The 25,959-nt window shown below is 40.6% G+C and overlaps 1 protein-coding gene across 6 annotated transcripts in view; it reads right to left on the reverse strand.

Annotated features, from left to right (window-relative positions):
- PJA2 (praja ring finger ubiquitin ligase 2) overlaps positions 1–16,634 on the reverse strand; it is a 32,262-nt gene extending 15,628 nt beyond the window's left edge. For 3 of the 6 annotated variants that reach the window (XR_010608758.1, XM_065662715.1, XM_065662719.1), the window contains exons 1-3: positions 16,560–16,634; positions 5,460–5,660; positions 896–1,898 (exon numbers count right to left, since the gene is read on the reverse strand). Coding sequence is in view for 5 of the 6 variants with exons in the window: in XM_065662715.1 (XP_065518787.1) it covers positions 896–1,898; positions 5,460–5,660; positions 16,560–16,611 (1,256 nt within the window). In the remaining variant the exon portion in view is untranslated. The other 3 variants (XM_065662716.1, XM_065662717.1, XM_065662718.1) reach the window with 3 other exon arrangements.
- Between the last annotated feature and the right edge of the window lie 9,325 nt (positions 16,635–25,959).

The following is a 25,959-nucleotide window of genomic DNA, read 5'->3' on the forward strand; positions in this document are numbered from 1 at the left end:
ATGTCATGTTAAGAATGCAGTGGTAACAGAATCAACAAGATGAAAGCAAATGGGGAGAAAAATAGGAAAAAAGAAAAATCAAACAAAACCCAACACTACTGCATGTGACATATACGAACAGAATGCTAGAAATGTTTTTACCCTCAACTACCTCAGTTACACAATTCCAATCCACAGTGAAAAGCTCTTAACCTAGCACTATATGAGTAGAAGTTAATCAAGATAAATTCCATCCAAATTAATTTGTCTTCTTGGTAGAGAGCTCAGAATAGGAGAAGCCTGAATACTGACCCTGGTGTCAAAGTTGGAGCCATTTGTACAGATCTGAAGCTGTAATAGTCACTTTGGAAACACCTGCTAGTGTAAAGGACTATCATCAGAAAAAGGAACTACAAGCAATCCCATCAAGTTATTCTTCAGCTATGACAAGGAAGAATAATTTCTTTCAAAAGGCTCGGGACAAGAATATAAACATGCTGTAATGCAGAATATTGACATTGGATCACAAAAAGAAGAAATTCTGAAAATTACAAGTCCTGAAGGGGACTTTCAAAGATCCACGATTTGCCAAAACCCATGCTGAACAAACTTTCCTGTCTCTACCCTTCATCTGCTCAGTAAAAATAAAAGTTACCTTCCTTAGTGGTAAGACACTTTGGCCCTAAACATAAGAAAAGGCTTTTTACATTACTAGAAGAAAGCACATCACCATTTCTTTAGATGGACATGAAGAAGAGTGAAGAAAAACTGAAAGGAAAAGTTGGCATCTTGTTATCTGATCATATTCTGAAATTGCTTGTGTTTGCTAACAAACCATTTGCTAACAAACTATCCAGATTTGCACATCATGTATGCAAAAGATTCAATACTAAAACAAATAAAACTTAAATTTTACCTGTCTTCATCTTTATGGTACATTGAGAAGTGTCTGCTGCAGTCTTCAAGCCCCTCCCAAAAAGCACTATCTTCCAGAACACTTTTTTGTTCTTGAGCTGCTGCATTTTTCCTTAGTTCTGTGTTGTTTCGGTGACCTTCATGCCCTCTTGAGCCAAAGAACACACTAGAACTTATCTCTTTGCTATTTAAGGCACATTCAGCACACCCTTGCTGAACTTCATCAGTTTCAGTTCTCCTCCAGGAAATACTTTCCCCTTCGTCATCATCAAGAGGCAGCCTCTCTCTCTCCAACTGGCTTGAAGTATTTTGTTTTCTTATTTTAGGTCTCACTACTAGTTCAAGTGAATTTCCTTGGTCATCACTGACATGTAACTCCTTAGCAATTGCTGTAGGGGTTTGGATTCCAACATTCTCTCTACTTTTTATCTGCTGTACTTCATGAACTGCATCACTTGGGTTATTTTTCAGTATGGCTTGATCTCCATCAGATGTTTCAGATGTCCTGCTGTTTGGACATGCCAAGTCTGAATCGATGTTAAAATATCTCATTAAAGGCATTGGTCCTGCTTCTTCCCAACATTCTCTAGTAACACTGTGATTGAGACTGAACAATTGAGACTGTAAGTCAGTAAAAGACTCTATGCCATTTTCAAACTCAGAATACATTTTATTTCTTGCTTCCCGGAACACAACTGCTGCTTCTGTTCCAAAAGAAAATTCATCTTGAGCATGATCTTCTCCAGCACCACCATCTGGCTTATAAGAGTCCATGTTTACAAAAGCAATTCCATTCTGACCATTCCAATCATTACACCCAGCAGTCGCATATTCTGCAAGGCCCTCAAAACTTTTGTAAGGATTCATAAAGTTCCCTGAGATTTGTTTGCCTTCCATACCGTAAGAGAATAGATAAAATGGTGACATGCTCGCTTCCAAAGTTTGGCTTGATACACTTTCGCAAACAGGTTCTCCAGTTCCAGTATTTTCTAACAAAGGCTCACCTAATAAACAAGAAGAAACTTGAACCGGTAGACTGGGACCTTCACAGAAATTTGTAAGAAACAATGAATTGGAATAATCAAAACCAATAAAAATATTCTCATCTAACAAATGCTCATGAAAAAGAAAGGATAGTTCACTAGGATTGCAGTGCAATTTGATTAAGAGAAACATTTACCAAAGACGCAGTCATTCTGTACTAATACATTTATGCTCTCATTCATATAAACTAAGCATATAGAAATAAGACTTAAATGCTACAGTTTCAGCTTAACCTGTGATATGAAAAAAAACCCCACATGTTAAAAAAAACACGTTCATAAGCAGCATTTTACACTGTTTATATGTAAAGGGGAATTTCAAGATAAGAACAGGAAAGCTGAAAAAATACTACAAGATTAAAAAAAATTCTACATTTCTTTCTGTAAGCTAAAAATTGGACTATCCATTCATTAACTAGCTAAATTGTGCCTCCTGCCACACTAAGATGAATCTATTTCTTGCTACTACAAATTACACACTACTAGCACTATATTTCATACATGCAGCTGTGAATGCAACTCTTCATAAGAAGCAAATAATTGCAGGCATGAATGTGGAAATACAGTTAGTAGTTGCCATCATCACAAATTTAGTTTGGTTATATTACACTTGAACATCTCTTGCATAAATGGACAATCAACAAACCCAGCAGCAAGAATTATAGAAGGTAAAAATACATATACTGCTCCTACTACGAATTTAATGCTTAGTTAAATGAATGGATAAATTCCTAACCAAGGCAATAGTCCAATTTTTCAACATACAATGGCTTGCATTTTCTAAATTTTAAAGTCTACATTAGTTAAAGAGATTTTGACTTAACTACAAGTTGAAGAAAAATGAGATGCACGGTTTATTGAAGGGATTCTCTAGCATGTTATTTCAAAAGCAGGTGGAGGTAGTAAATAATTGTAAAATGAGAATTCCAAGGGTTGAAAAAGAAAAAAAGAAGCACATCTCATTTAATATAGCTAATCTATGTGTAGGCTCCCTTATGAGGCTGAACTCTTATGACAGCCATGACTCCCAGCTCTAGAAGTCTGACTTTCAGGAAGCAATACTGTAACATTACATTTTATCTAATAAAAATTTAAAGCTCCTTCACAAAATTACTAATAGCTGAGCTTGCTAGGCAGGCCACTCTGAAGACAATCCACTCCACCCCTTTTGCTAAAGCAGGGTCACCTGTAGCAGGTTACCAAGGACCAAATTGAGACAGATTTTTAATATTTCCAAGGATGTCTCCTTCTACCTATCTTCCATAGTTGCTTAGACGCATATAAGATGTTAAGCCAATTAGCAAGGAAATACACAGCATGTTTTTAGCTAGTACCCACCCATCAAAAAAATAACTACTCACTGCAGAAAATGCAACCTAGCTGAGGTAAGGGAAAATCAATTCAAAACATTTCTCAAAAATAAATGTGAAAGGTCATAACATGAAAAAAAGGACAAAATATAAAAGGAAAGGCAATTTATTATTAGACTTAATGTAGAAAATGAGTCACTCAGGAGATCATATCCAAAGCAATTGTATTAAGAACAAGGAGATAACACACTCTAAAATGCAGATTTCTTGTGACCCCTAAAATAACAACATGCTCATTTCTAAATAACAGAAACAAGAAAAGTGGTAGCATTATAGAGAAACAGAAGGAAAATCACCACAAGTGTCAACACTGCTGTAGAGGAAATAAATCTTTAACTAGATGAAAGTATAGAAAGTGTATGAAACAACTGCAATAATGTTAAAATTACAAAAAAAAACCCACAAAACAAAAAAACATGCCAATATTATCTACATCACATAACAGTCTCAAAGATCAATGTCATGACAGAGTTACATTAGCACTATGCAATTATTAAGAAAACCCAAACAAACAACTAACAAACCCAAAATAACAAAAAGTCGCAGAAAATCAGAAGGAGAAAGCAGTTACAAAATAGTCTATAAAGTCTGTTAAGGAAGGAGGACAAAAATGCTACTGCATAGAATCATGGAATCATTTAGGTTGGACAAGACCCTTAAGATCAAGTTCAGCTATTGACCTAGCACTGCTAAATCCATCACTAAATTGTGTTCCAAGGTGCACATCAACATGTCATTTAAATACCTCCAGGGATGGTGACTCAACCACTTCCCTGGGCAGCCTGTTCCAGTGCCTGACAACCCTCCCAGTGAAGAAATTTTTCCTAATATCCAATCTAAACCTCCCCTGGGGCAGATTGAGGTAATTTCCTCTTGTTACTCAAGAGATGAGACTGACACCCACCTCACTATAACCTCCTCTTAGGCAGTTGTAGAGCACAATAAGGTCCCCTCTCAGCCTCCTTTTCTTCAAACTAAATCAGTCCCCTCAGTCAGTCCCCACTGGACTTGCTCTATAGACCCCTCAGCAGTGTTGTTGCTTCCCACTGGACCCACTCCAGCACCTCAGTGTCTCTCTTGTAGTGAGGGGGCCAGAACTGAACACAGGATTCAAGGTGCAGCCTCACTAGTGCCCAGTACAGGGGGACAATCATTGCCCCGGTTCTGCTGTCTGCACTATTGCTGATACAGGCAGGGATGCTGATGTGCGCTGCCAGCTCATAGTCAGGTGGCTGCTGACCAACACCCTGAGGTCCTTTTCCACCAGGCAGCTTTCTAGCTGTAGCAACTGCAAGCCTGTAGCATTGCATGGGGTTGTTGTGGCCCAAGTGCAGGACCTGCAGCTTTGAAACATCTAAAACTATATCAAAAAAAAAAAAAGGTTGTCTGCTGTTCAGTTGGTTTTTGTTGGCTTGTTTTCTTGTTTGTTTGGGTTTTTTTGTTGCTGTTGTTATTTGGTTGTTTTGGGGTGAGGGATTGTTCGGTTGGTTGGCTTTTGGTTTTCTGTTTTGTTGGGTTTTTTTTAGCAGAAAACCTCTTACACTGACGGAGATGGGACTAAGTCTAATTCAATAAGCCATTTTGTATTTCTCTATGGAATTATTATTCAAATGCTGAAAACAAAAAAGACATTTTGGGAAACACTAACAGTCCATGTTCATTAAATAAAGGAATTGCTCTGACTGGTATAAACAAATAGAAAGAAAACCTTTAAAGATGTTTCATAGGCTTAAACTAATTCCCACTGTAACTATGACAGTTGACCAAGACAGAACAACCTGGCCCATATGTCGAATATTTCATAGCCTAGTTCCAAACAGGTTAGATTAGGTATTCTCTCATAAATGTGATTTGTTGTTTGATCTGAAGACAAAAATAATTTGAATTATACAATGTTTTAGTTATCAGGTTGGTTAGAAAGAAGTAACTCTCTCAGGAAGCCCATTCCTCAGGCAAAACTAAAGAGCCTAAGACAGATATACTTTAATTTGCCTTCATGGTAAGTTTCATTCTATAAAGCCAGACGAATTGTACTTTACACATGTAAAGTGGCTACCATCTTCCCTTCACATTTCCTCCATGTGCCTTTTCCCTCCACTCCCAAGTATCTCAGTTTGCAATCAAATGGACATACACAAAGATATGCACGTACGTAAAGAATTCGCTTTCTGAATATCCTCTAGTTCTAATTGTTTGCAGTCTTCGTTGAGTTGATGTCCATCTCCAACTTGGCTATTTGAAGCTGGTGTAAAACCAACATAGGCATACCTTCTTCCATATCTTCTACCTGTAATAGTCCGATATCTTCTTGATGGCCTGGGCCAGGCAGGCTTGCCACCTTCTTTACCCATTGCTATACAAGATTATGGAGGAAAGAAAAAGACAGACTTCTGAGACAACATTATGCCTTGATAATTTCCCTCTTCTCCAACACTTTCATATAATTTCTTTTGCAAAAAAATCCTATTCCTGCAAGATCTTGAACTTCACTAACAATGAAGTTACTAAGAACCTGGACTGCTCTCAGCACATACGTTGTGAAAATACAATTTTCATCTACACTAAATACTGAAAAACAGCGGTTTTGCCCGCATCTTAACATGTTTGTAGTAAATAAGAGACTTTCCAAAAAAAAAAAAAAAAAAGTGTTCAGATGTCACTTGACTTTTTTTTTTTCCAATGTAATGCACTTCTGCACATAGCTGTGACACAGCACATCTGTCAGCTTACAAAATGTTTGCAAGCATTATAGTGGAAAAGCCTTCAGGTAATGCAGCAAAATTGAGCTAGCCCTAGCTGGCTTACCTCTGTGATGGAAAGAGTACAATTAATCAAATCACATCTTCTAAAACAAGAGTTCTAAGTCACAGAGAGAAGGCTTTATTCTTCACACTTCATTTGCAGGCATGGCCATACAAGGCAATCATCCACATATGGTTGCTACTATAGCAGCATTCTGTATTAACAGATCTTAATGCTTTTGCCCAGAAAACATGGGATAAGTGTACAAGGAAACTTGAAAAACAGTGGGGGAAAGCTGTCAATATTGAAATTAAGAGAGATTTTACTACAGCAGTAGAGTCAGCTATTACCATAGAATAGTTTCATTTGGAAGGGAGTTCAAAGCTCATCTAGTTCCATGCTGTGGGCAGTGGGCACATTCCATTAGACCAGGTTGCCCAAAGCCCTGTCCAACCTGACCATGAACACTTCCAGGGATGTAAAGATCATGGAGTTTCATTCTCTAGTTATCTGCACCTTACTTAAAATTGGAAATACAGTGAAAAATCCCTACAAGTTCACTTTCTGGGGCATTTCTGTTGTTTGTTTTGGTTTATTACTGTCTCAAACCAAAACCAGGGTCACAGAAAGACCCACTATTAATAATTTAACAGAAGGGATCGTATCCAAAGGCTGTTGTTCGTGCAAATGCTTTTAGGATTTCAGTATTGCAGATACTCAGTGGCTTTTTGTGTCCCTCTAAGTCACTTTTACTCCTTACAAGATATGGAATTAACAGTGTAGCCATCCAAGGAGTCAAATTGACAAAGGAGACATTGAAGCCCATGAAAATGAAGTCTGCAACCATTAACACAGTTTTCTGAACTTCAGAAAAGAAAGGTTTTTTTCCCTCTTTTCTGACTATGAAATTGATCTCTTCACTACCCTTTAAAAGAGAAAATGTATAAGCAAAGAAAATTTTTATTGGCAGTTATTTTATGTAGCTTCAAGCAGAATAGCCACTATGTGGACTGCCTAGAAGATACAACTGCACACATGTACCAACTATCAAAGAGTCCAAGTACAATTATTTGTTCTTGGCTTTTTTTTTTTAAACTAGCCTCACTGTTGAAGCTGTCGGTTTGCTAGGACTGACATACAGGAAACTATTTTAGTTTTCTAACCTAGCATAACTTACAAAAATATAATGCAAGGGGCAGGGGGGGGGAAAGGAGTATTTTCTTGGGGCTGCACAGGTTCAGACACATAGTATCCTGTAAGATTTTGGTCTACAATTGCCAATACGGCAATTCTGAAAACATTCCCTAGCAATTCTGCATTTCAGTCAAATTTCCGTGGGAAAAAAAAAAAAAACAAATACTTGCTGCCTTATCTTCCCCACAGGAGGAAAATGAGAAAAAAAAAAAAAAACATAAAAAACCCACACCCAAAGCAAGTAAAAAAACCAAACAAGCAAATAAAAAAAAAACACCCCACAAAAACAAAAAACCAAACAAAACCCAACAACAACTAACACCAACCTACTACACAAAACACACACACCTCCCAGAAAAAAAAAAAAAATCAGCCAACACAGAAATATTAGTGGTATAATGATGGTGGAAGTTTCAGAGCCTAAGAAAAAAAATGCAAGTTCCAGGAAAAGAAATATGATATAATCACTTTCTCTTCCAGCCTGACATAGGAAAAAAAAAAGTTAGTTGGAGTAAGCCAAGCAAAATTGCACTCACAATAAAAAACCTGCCACAAGACTCGAAAATATCAATTTCATTCCCAGGTGAACTGACAGCAAAGTGAAATCCTAGTCATGTCTTTTTTTCACTCTTCTCACACATGAAATCTCTCAAACCATAGCCCAGTTCCATGAACACTTTATAAGTCCAAACATGCCCCTCACTAAATGCAATGCGGTGATACTGCTTATTCCTACAGATCTGGGACGCAACTCAGTTGAATATTTGCAGAAAAAAAAAAAATGGCAGGTATCAGAAGCCTTTTTCTCATTTATCTATGTAGTTTGATTACATATCATCATCTTTTAAAGTATTTTCAGGTATTTGTCCAAACCTGCCCATTCGTATTAAGTAATGGAACCTAAAATTGTCAGTTTGTTAACTATACTACTTCTGCAATCCTCTGGAAGTTGAAAACACTCTAACACCTTTGCCAAAAAAGTCTGTGCAACTAATGCAAGAAACAGGGGACTAACAATATTCTTAATTAGTTAGCCAGTTAATATCCTTTTAAGTCAACCAGCAAGACATTTTTATTCAAACAAGCTGTGATAATTCTTAAATTTTCACTGATTATAACATGGCTGGTTAGCAGACTGCCAGGGGGAGGAGCTGACAATAAGCAGCCACATCCAAACTTAGAGCAGAATCCAACACTTAGATTAGTAAATTGGCATAGCAACAGAGGAAGCTGGCAGTACAAGTGATTGAAACAAAAAAGGTAAAAAAGCAACATAACTGCCTAATTCTTAATTTTAGTTTGTTCACTAAAAGACCAGTATTGTTCAAAAACTGATGTCTGCTCCTGAGAGTCAAACTCTGAAAGCAAATGTTTTACTTTTTTAAAAACTGATGTTCACAGCATGCAAAATCCTTAAAGCTGGTTGCAATGCACTATATTTTTTTGTTCCATCTTGTATTAACTGTTCTTAAGATACATCATGCAATTATTCTTCTGCCCTAGGAAAGAGATATTACATCAATACAGTGAAAGCTTTCACCATACACTAAAAGTTGGTCTGTCACATTTGGTTTAATGGAGAAATAAATTCTACCTAGATATAAAATCTCAAAATAAGAGGAGTCATGCATTAATTTACCTGCATGCCTAAAATGAGCCATTTAGTCATGTGAAAGCAGAGACCAATTTACAAAGAAACCCTTTAGGCAATCTAGTTCCCAAGACGCATAGTATCCTCTTCTCAAGTCCTTCCAGGATAGCACAACTATAGAAGTGGGTGTTGGTCTGTCTTCTTTCAGAAGCTCAGTTTAGTAAGCCTCTTCAAAACACACCCAATACGTGCTGACAAGACACAGTTCTGCAAAACTTACTAGTCTTACAGATGCAACACACCAGTGACTAAATAACCAAGATATGGGAACAGGCTAGCTACTCACTTCTCAGCCCAAAGATGCTTATATATATACACACACACACCTCTATCCTTTCAAAGAGGTACTACAGTCACCTGAATTCTTCACAGGATCATTAGCAGCTGTCATAAAGCAGAAAAGCATTTTAGATTACCAGAGCTGGATTAAGAAAACCAGGAGGAAGTATCTTCTAAAAATGCACAGTGCATAAACAGGTAGGTCTAGCCTTTCTCAGGCACTGCCTTTACCACTGATGCAGAGCAGTATGTTTCCTTTTTACTTCTGTGAATACTGGACTAAGGACTCCACTCCCTAAAGTCAATAAAACTACAGGCTGTAACACAGAAAGCTCCAGAATCTAGCCCAAATCCATCTGACTTGCATAACCGGCTTGTCTTCTCCCACAGAAAAAAAACACCTGTTTTTTTCAGAAGTAACACAATGCTCAAGGTTAACTGTAGAGGCGTGCATACATGTGTTCACAACTCACCACTCAAACATCCAGAAATTATCCATCCCCTTGAACACAATCCTACAGATAAACCTCAAAACCAGGCTAACTTACAGAGCCAAATTTAAAACCACTGGAGTTCCCTGCCGAGTTGCATGCATAGTCCTCCAACAGGATCCCAGTCCTTACCTACTGAAACCCAGACACCTGCCTTTAGTCTCTTCTCCATTACGTTTTGCTCTTCCATATCCTCTCAAATCCCACATACTAGAAACAAAAGAAGCAGCTTTCTGGGCTCAAGAAGTGCATGACATATCTACAACACTACTCAAACAAATGACCACCACCCATGCAGATGCAAGACGCTGATTATGACTGTACATCTAACTCCAGACTGAGGCAATATCAACTGCCACAGAGGCAGCCAGGCTGGACATCTTTGTGACTCCAAGAACTGCTCTGATATACCTGGATGACACCACTTCATTAGAGCAGTCTAGTCCATAGAAGCAACAGTAAAAATTCTATAAATTCATCATATCTTACCTAAACTCTTCTGAACATCTGAACAAGATCTGTCCTTTATTCCAAGAGCTGAAATACTGAAAACCTTCCCTTACCCACCTGACACTTTTTGTAGTTTAAGGCAGTGGCAACTGAGTTTTGTAAATTCCACTAAAAAAAAAAAAACGCTCCCTAACCCTAGAAACATCACCCCCTCGGACTGTTATATGCGTCACAAGGGGAAAACCAGATTATGAGTGTATGGCATGGAGCAGGGAGAAGAAATCAGGACAGAACAGTCTCATGTGTTTTTAATCCCAAAGAGGGAAAGGAGGAGTGTGTGCCAATCTTCTGCTGCAGAAGATACTTAACTGGATTTTTTTTTTTTTTAGGACATGCTAAATGAGCTTCAAGTATTTAAATAGCAGGGTTTCTTTTCAATCTTTTAGTAAGCCGTTTTTCCACCCTGATTTTTCACAGCATTAAAAAAAAAAAAACAACTTGTATGCACATTCTGGTCTCAATCTCACCAACACTTGACACAGACAGAAAACCAAACCTCCTTTAATGTACTCAACTGTTCTTTTTGCTTTCACTTCTATGAATTAAAGAAGCTATTTTCTTCCACAAGGCAAGGAACAGTATCTCACATTCAAAGTTTGAAATGAGAATGCATGATTACTGTTTTCTCAATTACCAACTTTAAAATAAATCTGCATTTACTCCCAGAAGTATAAGAATGTCATTTGGCTGAAACTTAAAACCAACTCACATTCAACACTCTCTTCAGTTAACAGAAGAGAGCCATAGAAAAATCCAAAAGGGAGAGGAATATTTCAATAATTTAAAACAACATATTACTGGCAATTTCCCTCTCTTACCACTATGGGCAAATTAATGCTGAAATTATTTAAATATTTTATTATGCTCACAAGCTTCAAACTACAGACTGGCAAATTACTACTGAAAACAATGAACATATTCAGTTAGAAACTCCCTTCACTGTCTGGGATTTATCTCAAAGCCATATGCCATAGTCTAAACCCAGTAGGCAGCTAAGTGAACTATACAGTCGTTCACCCTTGTCACCCAGTGAGACAAAGGAGTGAGTCAGAAGGGTAGAGGTGAGAAAACTCATGGGCTGAGATAAAGACAGTGGCTTGTCAACCTCCTTTTTCCCCATCAGTTTTATTGTTGAGCATGATGCCATGGAACATTGCTGTGGTCAGTTGGGATCAGTTGTCCCGGATGTGTCCTCCCCCAGCTTCTGGGCAGCCTGCTCATTGCTGGGTGGGGTGAGAAGTAGAAAAGGCCTTGGCTCTGCGCTAACACTGCTCAGCAAGAACTAAAACATCCCTGTGTTATCAACATTGTTCTCAGAAAGAAGGTCCAAAAAACAGCCCCACACCAGCATCTACGAAGAAATGTAACTCTATCCCAGCCAAAACCAGTACACTAAAACATAAGCAAAAATTTAATGTTTTTCTAAAGGACTAGATTTATTAATACAAAGGTTCCTTCTTCAAAGTCTTTCTTTTAGCAATTACTTTAGGCTGTTCACTAGGATATTTGAGTGGTAATTATTTCCACAAGGGTTAACAGCTCAGCTACATGTACACTAAACATGGAATATGCTTCAGGGATTTATTTTTCAGGCATTAATTATTGTCTTTTCATTAACCTTTCAGGTCACTTTGCATTCTCCTTTCAGCTATAGATTCCACTAAGCTGAAGCTTTTACATAGTATGTATGGTCCCTCTTCTTTGCCTGAGGCTGAAGGTATCCTGTGGTCCATGTTCAATAAGCTGGGAGGCTGGTTTATCATTGAATTAGCTTTCAATGAAAATAAAACTTTTTTTTTTACCACTCAGATTACACAAGCTGATTATTTTGTTCATGACTGAAACAGCAGCTGGCTGAACTTTCAAACAGACTGACCAGTTTAGGGCTCTGGAATCCGAATAGTGCAAAGCATCCTTTCAGCAAACATGAATAAGACATTTCTTCCTCTGTGGGCCTAATTTTGGAAACACAGCGTAGGCAATTAAAGATATCTGGATATTTTTGTGAATAAAGCAAATGCTTATGGTCCACTTTAATGACAAGAATAATTCTGCATTTAACAGTATTTAGAGAGCTAAGGAAAATATTAATCACAGTAAATTTTTATTTTGTGAATTTCAAAACCACTGGCAGACTCTTCACACTTGTTTAAGTCACGCCAAACTAAACTCACAATTTAAAAGTGTGCATGCACACTTACCGTCAGCATGTTTATACTTAAACTAACAGCTTGACACTCCCCCATGTCCCTTGCAGCCCTTTTTCTAGGGGAAAGGCTGCCCTACCTCCAGAAGCCTTCAGCTCCAACAGCAGGAAGAAATCAGAACCAGCTTGTGCTCCCTACAGCAGTATGGCTGGAAACCACAGCAGCAGTGCACAGCATCATCTGGCAACAGGGGAGCAGAGGAAGTTTCTGCATTCCCAGGGCTGAAGGAGGGGTTTAGATCCAGAGCACCCTTCCACTGCAATTTTTATCATGGGACAAATTCCCAGTCTCCCTGGAATATCAAATCAGATCAAAGATTAGCAAGAGATTGTTCTTTGCAAGATCATTGTAAAATATTCTGATACTGATTTGAGACTAACTACCAAGAGATTGAATGAACACAAGCAGGCTGAGAGCAGCTTCTTTCAACTTCAATACCAAAGATTTTCCCTTTTGCACTTCCTCAAAGATTCACAGTTTTCTATGCATTTTGTGTGGGGCTGAGGTCCTGAAATATTACAATCCATAAATTGTTCAATTTTTACATTCATTAAAGCTTTCCTCAATATTCAGGCTAAAAGAAGCAAGTCTGTATTTTAGACATTGTCTGCATACTTATAATCTCAATCAGCGACCTCCTGCCATCAGCACACACAATTCGCAGCTCTACCCAAATTATGAAAAATTTTGCCAGACTTTAAGGGGAACAAGTGCGGGCACCACACAAACAATAGTGAAATCAAGTATATGCAGAAAAGTGTAAATGGTTGCTCTGAGTGAAACACATCAGATATATTCACAGGGCAATTAGTATTCAGTAAAGTCATGAACTGGAGACACAGAATTGCTTCAAGCCTAGAACTCCTTTGACAAGAGAAGCCCAGTAACCAATTCCCATGTAAAGCTCTCTGAACGTGGAAATTTGCTACAAACCACCATCTTGATACAGATCCTTTTTATGCTTAGACACCCTCCTAGAGTTTAAGATCCTGCACAGTTCATGTTCTTTCACCCAGGCTCTTCCAATCAGTATGGATGCACAGAACTCCTTTACACAGGTATCAGCCAAGGATACAGGATTAGGTTGGCTTGTTCTGACACAGCGTTAGCTGTGGTTACAATAGTTGGCTGTCAAGCTGTAAATCAAACTGCATGAACTTACCCGGCTTTACCAAATACCCTTCTTTGAGGGTCTAAATCTGTCTTAATTTTTTTTAAAGCTCAGAGTTACACTAGCAGACACGGTAAGACCAGGCCAGATGCAAGCAGCTTGAGGTAGGAATCCCTACACAAACTCTGGTGCCAAAGACTCCAAATCCCTGAGCCACAGATTCACTCTTCACTGGGCACTGATTTGCAGCCATTCAGGTGCTGACTTTTCACTGTCTTCTGACAACCTAGATGCTCCAACATCATACTCAGATTCCGTATTCTTCCTCATTTATTTGCACTGACTTGCTCCAATTTTAGACCAGCTCTCTTTACCTTCTTATTCAAAACTAAGTAGTTTCAATGGATCAGTTTCTTCTTTGACTTTACCCTGACCTTGGTAGGACATGCAAATCTCTTACCAACTGCTAGCTCTGGCTTACCACAATAATTGCTTTTCCAGTTTTTATCCCAACAAATAGCTCCAGCAGAAATTCCACATTAAAACTCAAGAGAGAGGGAAGATTAAGTAACTGAAGTACTAAAAGTTTTTAAAGATAAGGACAATGTATGAATTATGTACTAATTAAGAACAAGCCCCCATCCCTCCCTTAGAAAATTAGTATTACAACTTTAATAATAAAAAGCCTAACTTTGGCAGTAGTCCCTGTAGTAATGTGTTGTGTTAACACAGAACAGTACGACAGGGTGCTAGTCATCAGCTGAACCTTCATTACTCTCATTCCTTAACATCACAAGCTTTTGCACTCTGAATACGTGTACTAAACTAAGGGCATGGAAGTAGCATACCACACAGGATCCCCACATCCACAACTCCAATTACCTGAGATGCCAAACAAATGTTACTTACACTGCATGCTACAAGCCAGGGACCATCTGCCTTACAAGTCTATTGTCCTCAGTACAACAGAATTCTGGGCTCTGCTGCTGTAGAGCACAGTAATACTTTCTGTTTTATTCAAGCCTTCCTAGGACAAGTAGAATCAAAACAACTCAACAAGTGCTATGGAACACAAGTAAGATTACAATGTAAAAATGGTAGCAATACCAGTTTAACATTCTGTTACAAGTAACCGTAAGAGTTTGCTGAATTAATCCAATGCAGAGAATCATAGAACTCTTTGGGTTGAAAAGGACCTTAAGATCATCTAGTTCCAACCTCTTGCCATGGGCACACCTTCCACTAGACAAGGTTGCTCCAAGCCCCATCCACCATGGTCTTGAACACTGCCATGGGTGGACCATATCAGTATTTCATCACATCATTATCAGTATTTTTCCTTTGCTATGCTAAACTATGTTTACAGAAATAAACATTTTCATGGGAGCAGCTAGCTTAACAAGGTGATAATTCACAAGTATGTCTTACTTTGATGAGGCTTTGATGTGTCAGGAACTACCTACATTGCACTGCAATTCATTGAGCTAGCAAAGGAATTTAGAAAACAGGCATATTTCACAGAAGTTTCCTAATCCCACATTTTAAAGCAACTTCAAAAAAATTATTTCTCTAAACACTTTCACCAGACACTTTCCTTTCTTTAATGGGTGAGAAAGACCAATAAATCTATTCTGTGCGGGTCTGAATGCAGATAAACTTATTTTATTAAATATATTTGATTACAGAGGTTTAAATATGCATACTTCTCCTAAGTGAAATTTACCCCTAGGAAATACCTAGTCTTCATGATTTGTGCATTAACAGAGAACAGTAACAGACTGACAGCACTCTTTACTGCTACAGGCATTTATTTTTCCTATGTACAGTGTCACAGAATTTTAACCAAAAATCATTCCTCTAAATCGTCTAACCGTGTCACCAGACAAGTGCAAATCAGAAGCCACACTGAAAAAATAAGTCTGAACATGTCAGAGTACAGAAAAAGGACCTAAACTCAGCCTCTAAGCTTTCAAACACATCCTATAACATACTCAACATCAGTTGTAATGCAAACTTTAGACATTTTTATATATCTTTGTGCACCATCCAGATTCACATGCTACATAACAAATAACTAATCTTCACAAAGTCTTAATTCACCAGTAGTATTTGTCAGCATATCTGTGGTGCACAGTATTTTGAGAACTCAGTTCCACTCCAGTCAGCATGGCAGAAGACAAGCAGCTTAAGTGAACCTACTAAAGGCGCAATATCAACGTACACACAAGAAACGCCCCCAAGGAGGCCCTCACCCACCTGCAAAACCCATCCTGCACAGTGTAACTATAGGTTAATGCACTTTTGCTCATGTGGAAGTAAATGAACGCCTTTAACTGATGGCACCTAACAAGTCTCTGGATTCTGGGCCCAATACACATTCTCCTACCCCGGAGCTGGGGGGCGGTTCCGCTCACAGCCGACCAGACCACCTCTCCTCCAGCAAACAGGTGGAGTAAGCGTGTCATAACCGAGTTCCTGCAACGTGAAGCGGCTAACTCCAGACGTAAGCCTGCTCACACCCATTTTACCTTGCCCAAGAGCCCGCCGCACTGGCAGGGTTACTCCCGGGGCTTGCTGCGCACCTGGGAGGCTCACGCCCGGCACCGCCGACTGGCTGCAGCGTGGCGCCGCAGACTCCTCCTACCACCCCGGGACACCGAGTCACCATCACACTCTTACGGGGCAAAAACCACGCAAACCAAACACAACACAGTGACCTGAACGGCCTGCCCGTGCCCACCAGCCGCCGCGGTCCCTCTCGCACATTCGCACTCCGAGCCACCACGGCCCACAGCGCTACACAGCGGTACCTTCTCGGCTTCTCCCTCCACAGCACCAACGGGGCCGCCCCGCGCCCCGCAAGCCTGTCCCTGAGGGGATGCCGCCAAGCGACCGCCCCGGCAGCTGAACACGTACGTGGCGCGGCCCTGCCTGGCTTCACTGCTGCCTTCCCTTTTGTCCTCCCCATCCGCAGGCCGCACGCAACGCCCCAGGCTTCAGCCGGGGCTAGCTCCACAGCAACAGAGCCTGGCAGGGACACGAGGACACCAGCGGAAGCCGCACTCACCCCTCCCGAGTCCGGCTCGCGCGCCACCCCGCAGACGCCTCTGGCTGGCCATCCCGCGAGCACCACAACAGCCAATCATGCCACAATACAGCGGCCACCTCCGGCCAATATTTAGCCAGAGTTCAGGAGCAGAGACCAATCACGACCCGGGGGAGGGTGGGGAGGGGGTTGGCCCAGCTGCCCGCGGAGGGGCGGGTCCTCGCTGTGGCGCTGCCTCCTTTTCCCCGCCTGCGGGTGGCGGGAGCTGCTCTGCTGCGGGGCCGTGCAGCTCCCCTGCCGTCCAGCGTGCCCGCAGTGGTGTGCTTCTACTCGGGACCCGTGCTTCTGGCCTTTGATTGGTGTTTGTAACCGAAAAAATTACTGTTGGCCTTCTACTCGGTCGTTTAATCATGCAGAGCGCGCTCACCTCTGGGCCAGCCACTGTTACGTGAATTTATACGGAGATTTTACTATTCTTTAGTAAAATTTACTCGCTAAATAAAAAGATTTTATAACTTAAATTCCTGCAAGGTCTCTGATTAATTTAATTCATTCAGCAATGATATGTTGAATCAAAGTTTAGATCCTAGAGAACAAGTCTGTATACAAACAAACAAACAAATGAGAAAACACCCCACACTCCAAAACCAGACCAGACCAAACTAATTCGCCCCAAAAAAACCCACAACCCAAAACTTTCATGAAATTCCACAGGAACCTACTACACAAACAGGTGCTGTACTAGTTATAGCTACAGATTTGAGACTCTCCTAATCAACGTACAAACATAATTCCTTTATATTCATTCACCCATCACTTGTTAATATTAACACTTGAAGGGATTTAGTTCAGAAAACATTCTTTGTCCGAAAAGCAATCAAGCAGGCTCTTGAAGGCATGACCAAGTGAAAGGCTGCTAACTCACTAGATTCCTGTATTTCTTACAGTTGTCATTGTGGAAATCTCTCCTGTACCTCCTTTCTAAATTACACCATGTTTAAACAGAAGCAGTCAACTTTTCCTGTCCTGGGAACAAACAAACAAACAAACCAACAACAAAACCAAAACCAAAGAAAATAAAATAAAACCCACAAACAAACAAACAAACAAACAAAAAAAAAAACTGACCAAACAACAGCAACAACTACAACAAAATGTTAAAGGTAACTAAGTTCTTTTACTCTTACTTTTTATCTACTGTAGCAGTTACAGTGTTGCTTTGAATTTGCCACATCATAGACATGGAACACACTTAAAGCTAGTCGTGAAAGACCCAGCAAAAGGTTGGAATAAAAGCTCATAACTGGGCAAGACTGATCCTCACTACCAAACTTCTCAGGTGCGTCAGTCCTATATGGTAACACAGTAAAATGGCGATGCTGCATCCTGTAAGCACACCAGGAGAAATGATTATTGTCACAATGATTGATCAGGTTTTTCAGATAAAAAAAAAAATGAAGTGATACTGGGATTATTTTTTGAATATATAGCAGCATGTTTTAGTTGCTAGCTTCAAGAGTTTGTACTTTTGTCCACTTATGGTAAGCCAAGCAGCTTAACTGCAACAGCATAACGTTGTCCTAAAATGGTTAATTTTTCTCTTCAGAATAGTATTACAAAATATTTCTGATAACAAAACCCAGAGTAGCCGAAGTAATCCTGTCAGTGCTCTCTGGAGCTGACTGAAGTGCAATGTGTGTCTATGCATGTGTCCAAATTTTGTCGCAAAGTCCAATTTGTCAGTGCTGTGAGCATGAACCTCTTCTGGTGTTTAGGTGGCAGAGTGAAGTAGTTCAGCTGGCTGAGTCCAAGGTAGGCTCCTTCACCAGAGAAACAGAGAAAGCTGGAAATCAGGACTTGTCCCTCCTTTATCCCAGGGACGGATTCCCAGCTGTGGCTTTACCACTGGCATCACAGCAGTATTTTGACTGGCCCTGACCTGGCCTTGTCAGGGCATCACTGGAAGGTGTCTGACCGTGGCTGTCACCTCTGGTCCTGATCCTGACCTCTGCAATGTTACCAGCAAGGCCACTGCACCCATCTGACTTGCTGTCACCCAGAGCTCTCAGCTCACATTCCTTTGCAGAGCAGCCAGGTCTTGCTGTACTCTGGTGCAGTTTTTGTAGGCTGTTTTGGCAAAAAGAAACAGTTTTGGAGTTTAAGGCTGGCAACTGAGAGAGAGATCTCAAAGTAAGGAGTTTAATGTTTTAGGAAACGGACAAATTAAGAAGTCTGCTGTGTTACGGTGGCCTAGTCAAGGAGAAAGAGCCAAAGTTCTAGAAAACTGCCCAAAAGCTCAATAAAAGTGTCTTCTGAATTTGCACAGTGCAATGATTTCTGCTGGTCTGAGAAGATAAAGATTACCTTTCCCAAGCTCAGAGAAGATAAAGATTACCTTTCTTAAGCAGTTGTAATGGAAAATGTGCCTGTATCTCAGGATCTCCAGCCAACAGCCTGGCATTTTAACTCAAACCATTAAATGCAACCATTCAAAGGCAACCTGGCAAATGTATTTATGTGTATTGTACCAAATTCTGCTTTCAGGTGCAGAGATGCAGGTTCAAGAACAGACAATGTGGAGACATTTTTACTTCCAACTGCATTTCTGGTAAAGAAAGTATGATCCTGGAAGCTGTACTTGAGCAACTGGCAATACAATTTGGGCTACTGTATTTTTTTCCAAATGATTCATTCTCCCTCATTATTGACACTCTTTAATACACAACTGCTCAAGACACTCCTTTCCTCTTCTTGAAATTATGAAAAATATGGCCTGAGAGAAGGCAGATCTAATCTGTTAAGACTGAATGGGAACCCTCACCCATTCACCCATAGGTGTTACAGGTGAAGATTTTATTCTAAAATGGAAAAAATCTATGTGAGTTGTATAGCTGCTGTAAGCCAGACCCTTGTATGTAATAGTAGTTCAGAAATTACTAAAAAAAAACCCTATTCTTTTGGAAACTGCTTGCTTACTTTTCAAGAAGATGCATATATTTGTGTCAACAGAGGATTGATTTTTTTTTTTTTTCTTGGTAGAGTGGACATGGCTTTTTTCTGTCTTCATCTACTGAGGTTAAAGAATCCCTAGCCCTGGATGCTACACTGTAGGGTTTTGAATCTGCTTTTCATTTCAGCATCTGTTTCCTTACAGCATCTGGGTATTGTAACAAACATTTTAAGTATGTCCACAATCACACACACCAAAATAAGTCCTGGCTTAGCAAAGGGGGAATGTCGATTTTAGATGGTAGTTACACTGATGACGATCTTACCTACAGACATTGTAGTTTAGACTTTCAAACAGGCTTAAGATAGACTAGGTTCTGATCTTTCTTGCCTTTCAGTGTGCAGTTTTTCTCAGACTCGAGACTGTCTGAAACTTCACGAGTTGTTCTGTGCAGGTAGTGCTATAGTAAGTCTTCATGCGGATGGCTAGGAGGAATTTAGATGTCTCCCCATAGATACCCATTCTGTAATTATGTACCCTCTGCTTGTACCACCCTAGAGAACTAGGAAAACTGCCTAACACTGATAATGTTGAGAAAAAAATACCACAGGTTCTCCCTCCTTAAAACACTGCATAGCAGATATGTGTTTGATACTCTGAAGTTAGAGACAAAGTCTACATTTGGTTTGGAAACAGAAATCTTTATCCCCCTGATTTTAAGAAGCCTCAGAAATGTAAATATTGTCGCAATGAAAACTAATTTATGAAAAGTGTAAAATCTGAGAGTTCTCAGATACAGCTTCATGGTAAACTTAACTGATCCAAAAATTGATGTCACCTACCTATTAGAAAGTTAAACTATTCAGATTTCTTGGTTAAATATGTCATACATGCAGTTTGGTTTCCTAATTAATCCAATCATTTGCCTGCCTTCCTCAGAATTTTTTTCACAGGCAGTGAGTAAGACAGAATTCACTGTGAAAACAGCAGCAGAGTCCACCCCGTGTGGAATAACTCCCATGTTTGTGCAGCAACAGTTATTTCACCCTCAGGAGAACAGATCCATCACTTCTTCTCTTCTTAGAAAAACTGATTTTAAAATTATACAAACAACGTAATTAACAGAAGAGCTAAAAATTCAGAATGGAAACTTTCCAAATTAAATAGTATGGCATAATTCGATAGAGATTGATTTTTCACAATCCAGAATCTATCTAGGAGTTATTATACAAATTATCCTGCTACTTATCTTCATTCTTTTTCAGTAACATTACCTGTAATATTTTACTGATGTAGCTAGCAAATCAGATGTCAATTTTGCTAAATCTTGGAGAAGAAAAAGTGATTGATTTTTATATAGTCATGTATGACAACTTGAAAATACTAAACTGGATATACGTTATCGACCTAGTTACAATCAAGCCACCTTGTTTTGTTTGTTAATAATCTACTATACTGCTGCTTGCTAGATACTTCCCTGTCCTCCAGAAACTTCTGGCTGTGTTCATACCTTTTACACGTAAAATGACAGTAGATTGTTGGCAGAATCTGAAAGTTCTGCCTAACTTCTGCAATTCTTTCAGACTGTACTATGAAAGCCAAGTTAATTTTGTTTATTCTATTACATGGTTCAAGCTAAGTTGTTTTCTGTCAAAGAAAATGGAATACAGTATGAATTTTCTTTATTTATTGAGCTCATAATCTTTCCTGGCCAGTCAGATTGCTTATTCAAACTAAGCCAGTGAATAAGGTTACAAAACACAGTTGTCTCACTTAAAACAATTGCTGTAACATGTAAATACTCAAGTATTTGCAAATATGCTCAACTTTCTGTATCTTTTTTTTTACTGTGTCCATACACTTTCAAAGAAAATGTGTTGATTTTCCCAATTACAGTATTTTAATATAACAGCCAGAAAATAAACAGTGAAAGAATATTTTCTTGAAGCAATATCTCATCTAACTTCTAAAAAGAAAAGTCTTCTAAAAACCATTCTACCATTTTAAGCGTGTAAGTTCAGATATTTTCCACCCATCATGTGTTCAGGAATGGAAAAGCTACCAGTCAGCTCTGACTAAGAAACTGCATCACAGGACAGATTTGAAGAGGGAGCATTCAGTCCTGTGTGCCCCAGAGACAGCATTAAGGGATGAGATCCAATACTACTGACCATATGTAAACCAGAATAGGTGCCCTGGGTTTAGCAGTAGCAGTCAGTTTTTCTCCTTCTTAGTAGCTGGTGTAGTGCTGTATTTTGATTTTCAGTCTGGGAACAGAGCTGATAACACTGGTGTTTTCAGTTGTTGCTAAGTAATGTTTACTCTGACCAAGGACTTTGTGAGTCTCATGGTCTGCCAGGGATGAAGGGAGGCCAGGAGGAAGCAGAGACAGGACACCTAACCCAAGCTAGCCAAGGAGGTATTCCATACCACAGCTCGTCTTGGCCAGGGAGGTAACTGGGAGTTACCCAGAAGGGCACGGGCTCTCTTCAGGGGGGGGGGGTTCGAACTCGTTCAGCAGGTGGTACTGTATTCTCTCCCCTTGTTATTTTCTCTTATCATTATTATCATTGGTGGTAGCAGTAGTGATTTGTGTTATACCTTAGTTACTGGGCTGTTCTTATCTCAACCCGTGGGAGTTGCATTCTCTCGGTTCTCCTCCCCATCCCTCCGGGAGCCAGGGGTGGGGGAGGAAGGAAAAAAAGAGGGAGAAAATTAAAGTGTGTGTGGGGGGGGGGAGTGAGTGAATGAGCTGTGTGGCTCGGTTTAAACCACGACAATAGGAAATGAATATGCTAGTACTAGTCTGGCTACCTGTCTTCAGAAAAAGGCTTGAGTGAGAAACTAACCATCAAATTGCAAGAAGACTGGCTCACAGAACTTCCCAAATCTTATCTCTTATGTTAAAATAAATCATGGAAAATATTCAACATTATTATATGTAGATAATTCACAGATTTTAGAAGGCAATTTTTTCAGAGTAAACGTATAAAAAGAAAAAACAAAACAAAACACCAAGTAAGTTAGAATGAAATACAAGTTACGTCTCTCTCAACATATGCATATCTCAACAATTAAATCTGGAGTGTCATTCAATTGAGCAGAATTTCCTGAAATGAAACTCTGCTGACCTACTGTGCCTGCAAAAACTCTTGTAACTCCTTTCAGCAATACTTTTTACACAGCCTGAAAAAACTGAGTAAAGATTCCAAATGGTTTGTAAATAAATGTGCATTTACAGCTTTCGTGGGGTTTATTACATAAAATTTTAAAATTATACTATATGCTTTTGAAATGGAAAAAAAGTTAAATGCTGCTTTCCAAAGTGAAATTTCACAGTTTCACCATATGAAACTATTAATTTATAGACTAATTTCTAAATCGACTTTTCCCTCAATGGAGACATTTCTGTAGATGTTTTAAAAACTGAAAAACTTTTTTTTTTTTTAACTGATTAATTTCAAGCATCCCTGACATGCAAAAACACACAGACCTGGAGCACATCTGTAGGAATATAGCACATAGCACAATGTGAAAAAAAAGGTAAATATTTGTTCTAATCCTGAAGAGTTTTCAATGTAAAGGTACTGATCCAAGGAAAGAGATTTCTTGGAATCTTATACAAGATTGGAAATCCTTGGATTTCCTTGTACAAGAAAAGAGCATCAGCTGGCAAGTGGCCACAATATGAAATTTTAGAAGTGGAAAGATATTTTGCAAATAATTCAGTATGTAGTGCATTACTACAACTTGTCACTAATGGTCAGCTAGCCTCCTGTGAACTTCAGTTCAAATTGCAGTCAATTACTATGCTGAAAACTATGCTGCTGCTTGCCCAGAGTATAGATCTATAGAGGCCCAAGGAGTGAATTGCAGTGCTGTCTAATGGGCCTGTTAGCCCTCTTTCTCTGTGTGGAGACCAGCAGAGTCTCCATACTTACCCCTTCCATTTACCAAGGAAGCAAACTAATACCTCTAAGTATCTCACAAAGCCTATGGGCTATCATGATGCTCTAAAGCTCTTAAATGAGACAAAACTGGGGGGGGTTGTCAAAGATGAAGATGCATAGTAGCAGATCAAGGTCTTCGGGCATGAGCTGCAGGGGTGTGGGGCCAACATCTGATGGCTGTCCCTGAGATCAGTCTTCAGAGGAGGCCTTTGTACCCAATGTGAAATGGTCAACATCTTCAGCTCTGGAGGAAACCATCTCATCTGCATAGCACCACATGGAATCAGCTTCATGGGGCTGGCTGGTGGCAGCCCCATGTGGCAGCCATGGTGGTGGCAGCCATAGGTGGTATGAGAAGGCAAGGTCACTCTTGCTGAGCTCCCAGAAGCTGTGTCTGCAGTCAGCACCCAAGCAGCCAAATTTACACCCAGCTTTGGTACCTCACCCTTATGCTGCAGCCTTTTTCAAGGATGTTGTTTCAGCTGGCTGAATACTGCTGGAACACTGGCTCCAGAGGACTGAACTGGGATGGGTGGCCATTGTGTGGGGCAGGCGAGGCAGCTGAGCTTGGCTGAAATGTGTTTCATCTTGTGAGTGCCAACAGTGATGGACAGGCTGCATTGATCGGCTGCGGCCAGTGGCATGAGATTCAACAAGGCAAGTGCCAGAAGTGTCAGGTCCTGGGTTTAGACTACAACAACCCCATAAAACACTACAGGCTGGTGGAAGAGTTCTGAAAAGCTGCTCTGTGGAAAAGGACCTGGGGATGCTAATTGGTGGAGCTAAACATGAGCCAGCTTGTGCCCAGGCAGCCAAGAAGGCCAACAGCATCTTGGTCTGTATCAGCAACAGTGTGGCCAGCAGGGCCAGGGCAGTGATCATCCCCCCTGTACTGGGCACTGATGGGGCTACACCTCAAATCCTGTGTTCAGTTCTGGGCCCCTCGCTACAAGAGAGGCATTGAGGTGCTGGAGAGGGTCCAGAGAAGAGCAACAGAGCTGATGAAGGGCCTGGAACACAAGTGTGACAAGAAACGGCTGAGAAGAGAATAAATCTGGAGAAGAGAAGGCACAGGGGTGACCTTATTGCTCTCTACAACAACCTGAAAAGAGGTTGTAGTGAGGTGTGGGTCGGTCTCTTCTCCCAAGTAACAAGTGATAGGACAAGACAAAATGGCTTCAATCTGACCCAGGGGAGGTTTAGATTGGATATTAGGAAGAATTTCTTCACAGAGAGGACAGTCAGGTATTGGAACAGGCTGCCCAGGTGGAATTAGGTATTGGAACAGGGCCGTGGTGGAATCAGCTCGTAGTGACACGGTTTAGTGGTGGGCTTGGCAGTGCTGGGGGAACCGTTGGACTTCCAATCTTAACGATTCCATGGTTCTTGACTGTTTAGGGAAATCCCCAGGAGCGTAGGCTGCAACAGTGTATTTCCAGCTAACGAACTCATCCGGCCCAGGTGGCGGTCGGGCCCCTGTCCCCCGGCTTCCCTCGGGCCCCCACCCGCCGGCCGACAGGTGGCGCCGCTGCCGTGCGGCCGATGGCGGCCGGGCTGGGGCCTGGCACAGGGCCCCTCAGTGAGGAACTAGAGGAGCCGACCCCGGCTGCGGTCCGCGTGGCAGGGCAGCCATGCTGTGAGCAGGGAGGCTGCGACTGGGCAGCAGGGCCACACCGGAGGTACGCTGCTGCTGGCTGGGCCGGGAAACCTCCGTGGCCGTCCATGCAGCGCCTCTGCGTCCGGCAGCCTGTACAACAGGAGGCTCTCTAAGAGATGCATGCGTCTTGTTGGAGGAAACCCGCCTGCCCAAGTTCCTGTGTAACCTACTCCGGGTGGTCCTGCCTTGGGAGGGGGTTGGAGCAGGTGATCTGCAGAGGTCCCTTCCACGCGCAATGATTCTGTGTGATTCTGTGAAAGAGAAAGGAGAAAGTAGGACTCAGGAGCTCCAAAGTACTCGGGAATTTATAAATATTTTTTTCTTTTTTTTTTTTTTAAGGGATTTTACATTCTTTTATAAGGAGCTATTACTTTGTAAGCTATCAATTGCTTTTTGCACTAGTGCAATTTTCCTTTGCTATAATACAGCCCCTGTTGGTTTTTGGAGGTCCTGATTCTGATACAATGTCAGAAAAGCCAAGCTGTTACTAAAGAGTTTCTCTTCCTGTGCTTCACCTTTGAAGGACATAATGTTCAGGGACACTTCATACACGCATGCTAGAGCGGTGAAAGGTGTGGAGAGGCTCTGGCAGGTGCTACATCCATTTCTGTAAACATGGTGCTGTGGTTTGATGATTATTTTTGATACATTTATTTACCACTTTAATTTCTTCAAGGCTAGGATTTGAGAAGTATAATTTAATCTGTATTTTTCAGAATGTGGAAAGTATCCGAAGCCTTACGATACAAGCAGCTTAAAGTGCTGCAATTTCATGACAGTACAGTGATTTAGCTGCCCTTTTTTTTTTTTTTTTTTCTGTCCAAAAGAGATAGGAATACCGTATCAGACAGCCAACTCATGTGC

This window comes from Lathamus discolor, chromosome Z, assembly GCF_037157495.1.
Source record: "Lathamus discolor isolate bLatDis1 chromosome Z, bLatDis1.hap1, whole genome shotgun sequence".
Lineage (NCBI taxonomy): Eukaryota > Metazoa > Chordata > Aves > Psittaciformes > Psittacidae > Lathamus > Lathamus discolor.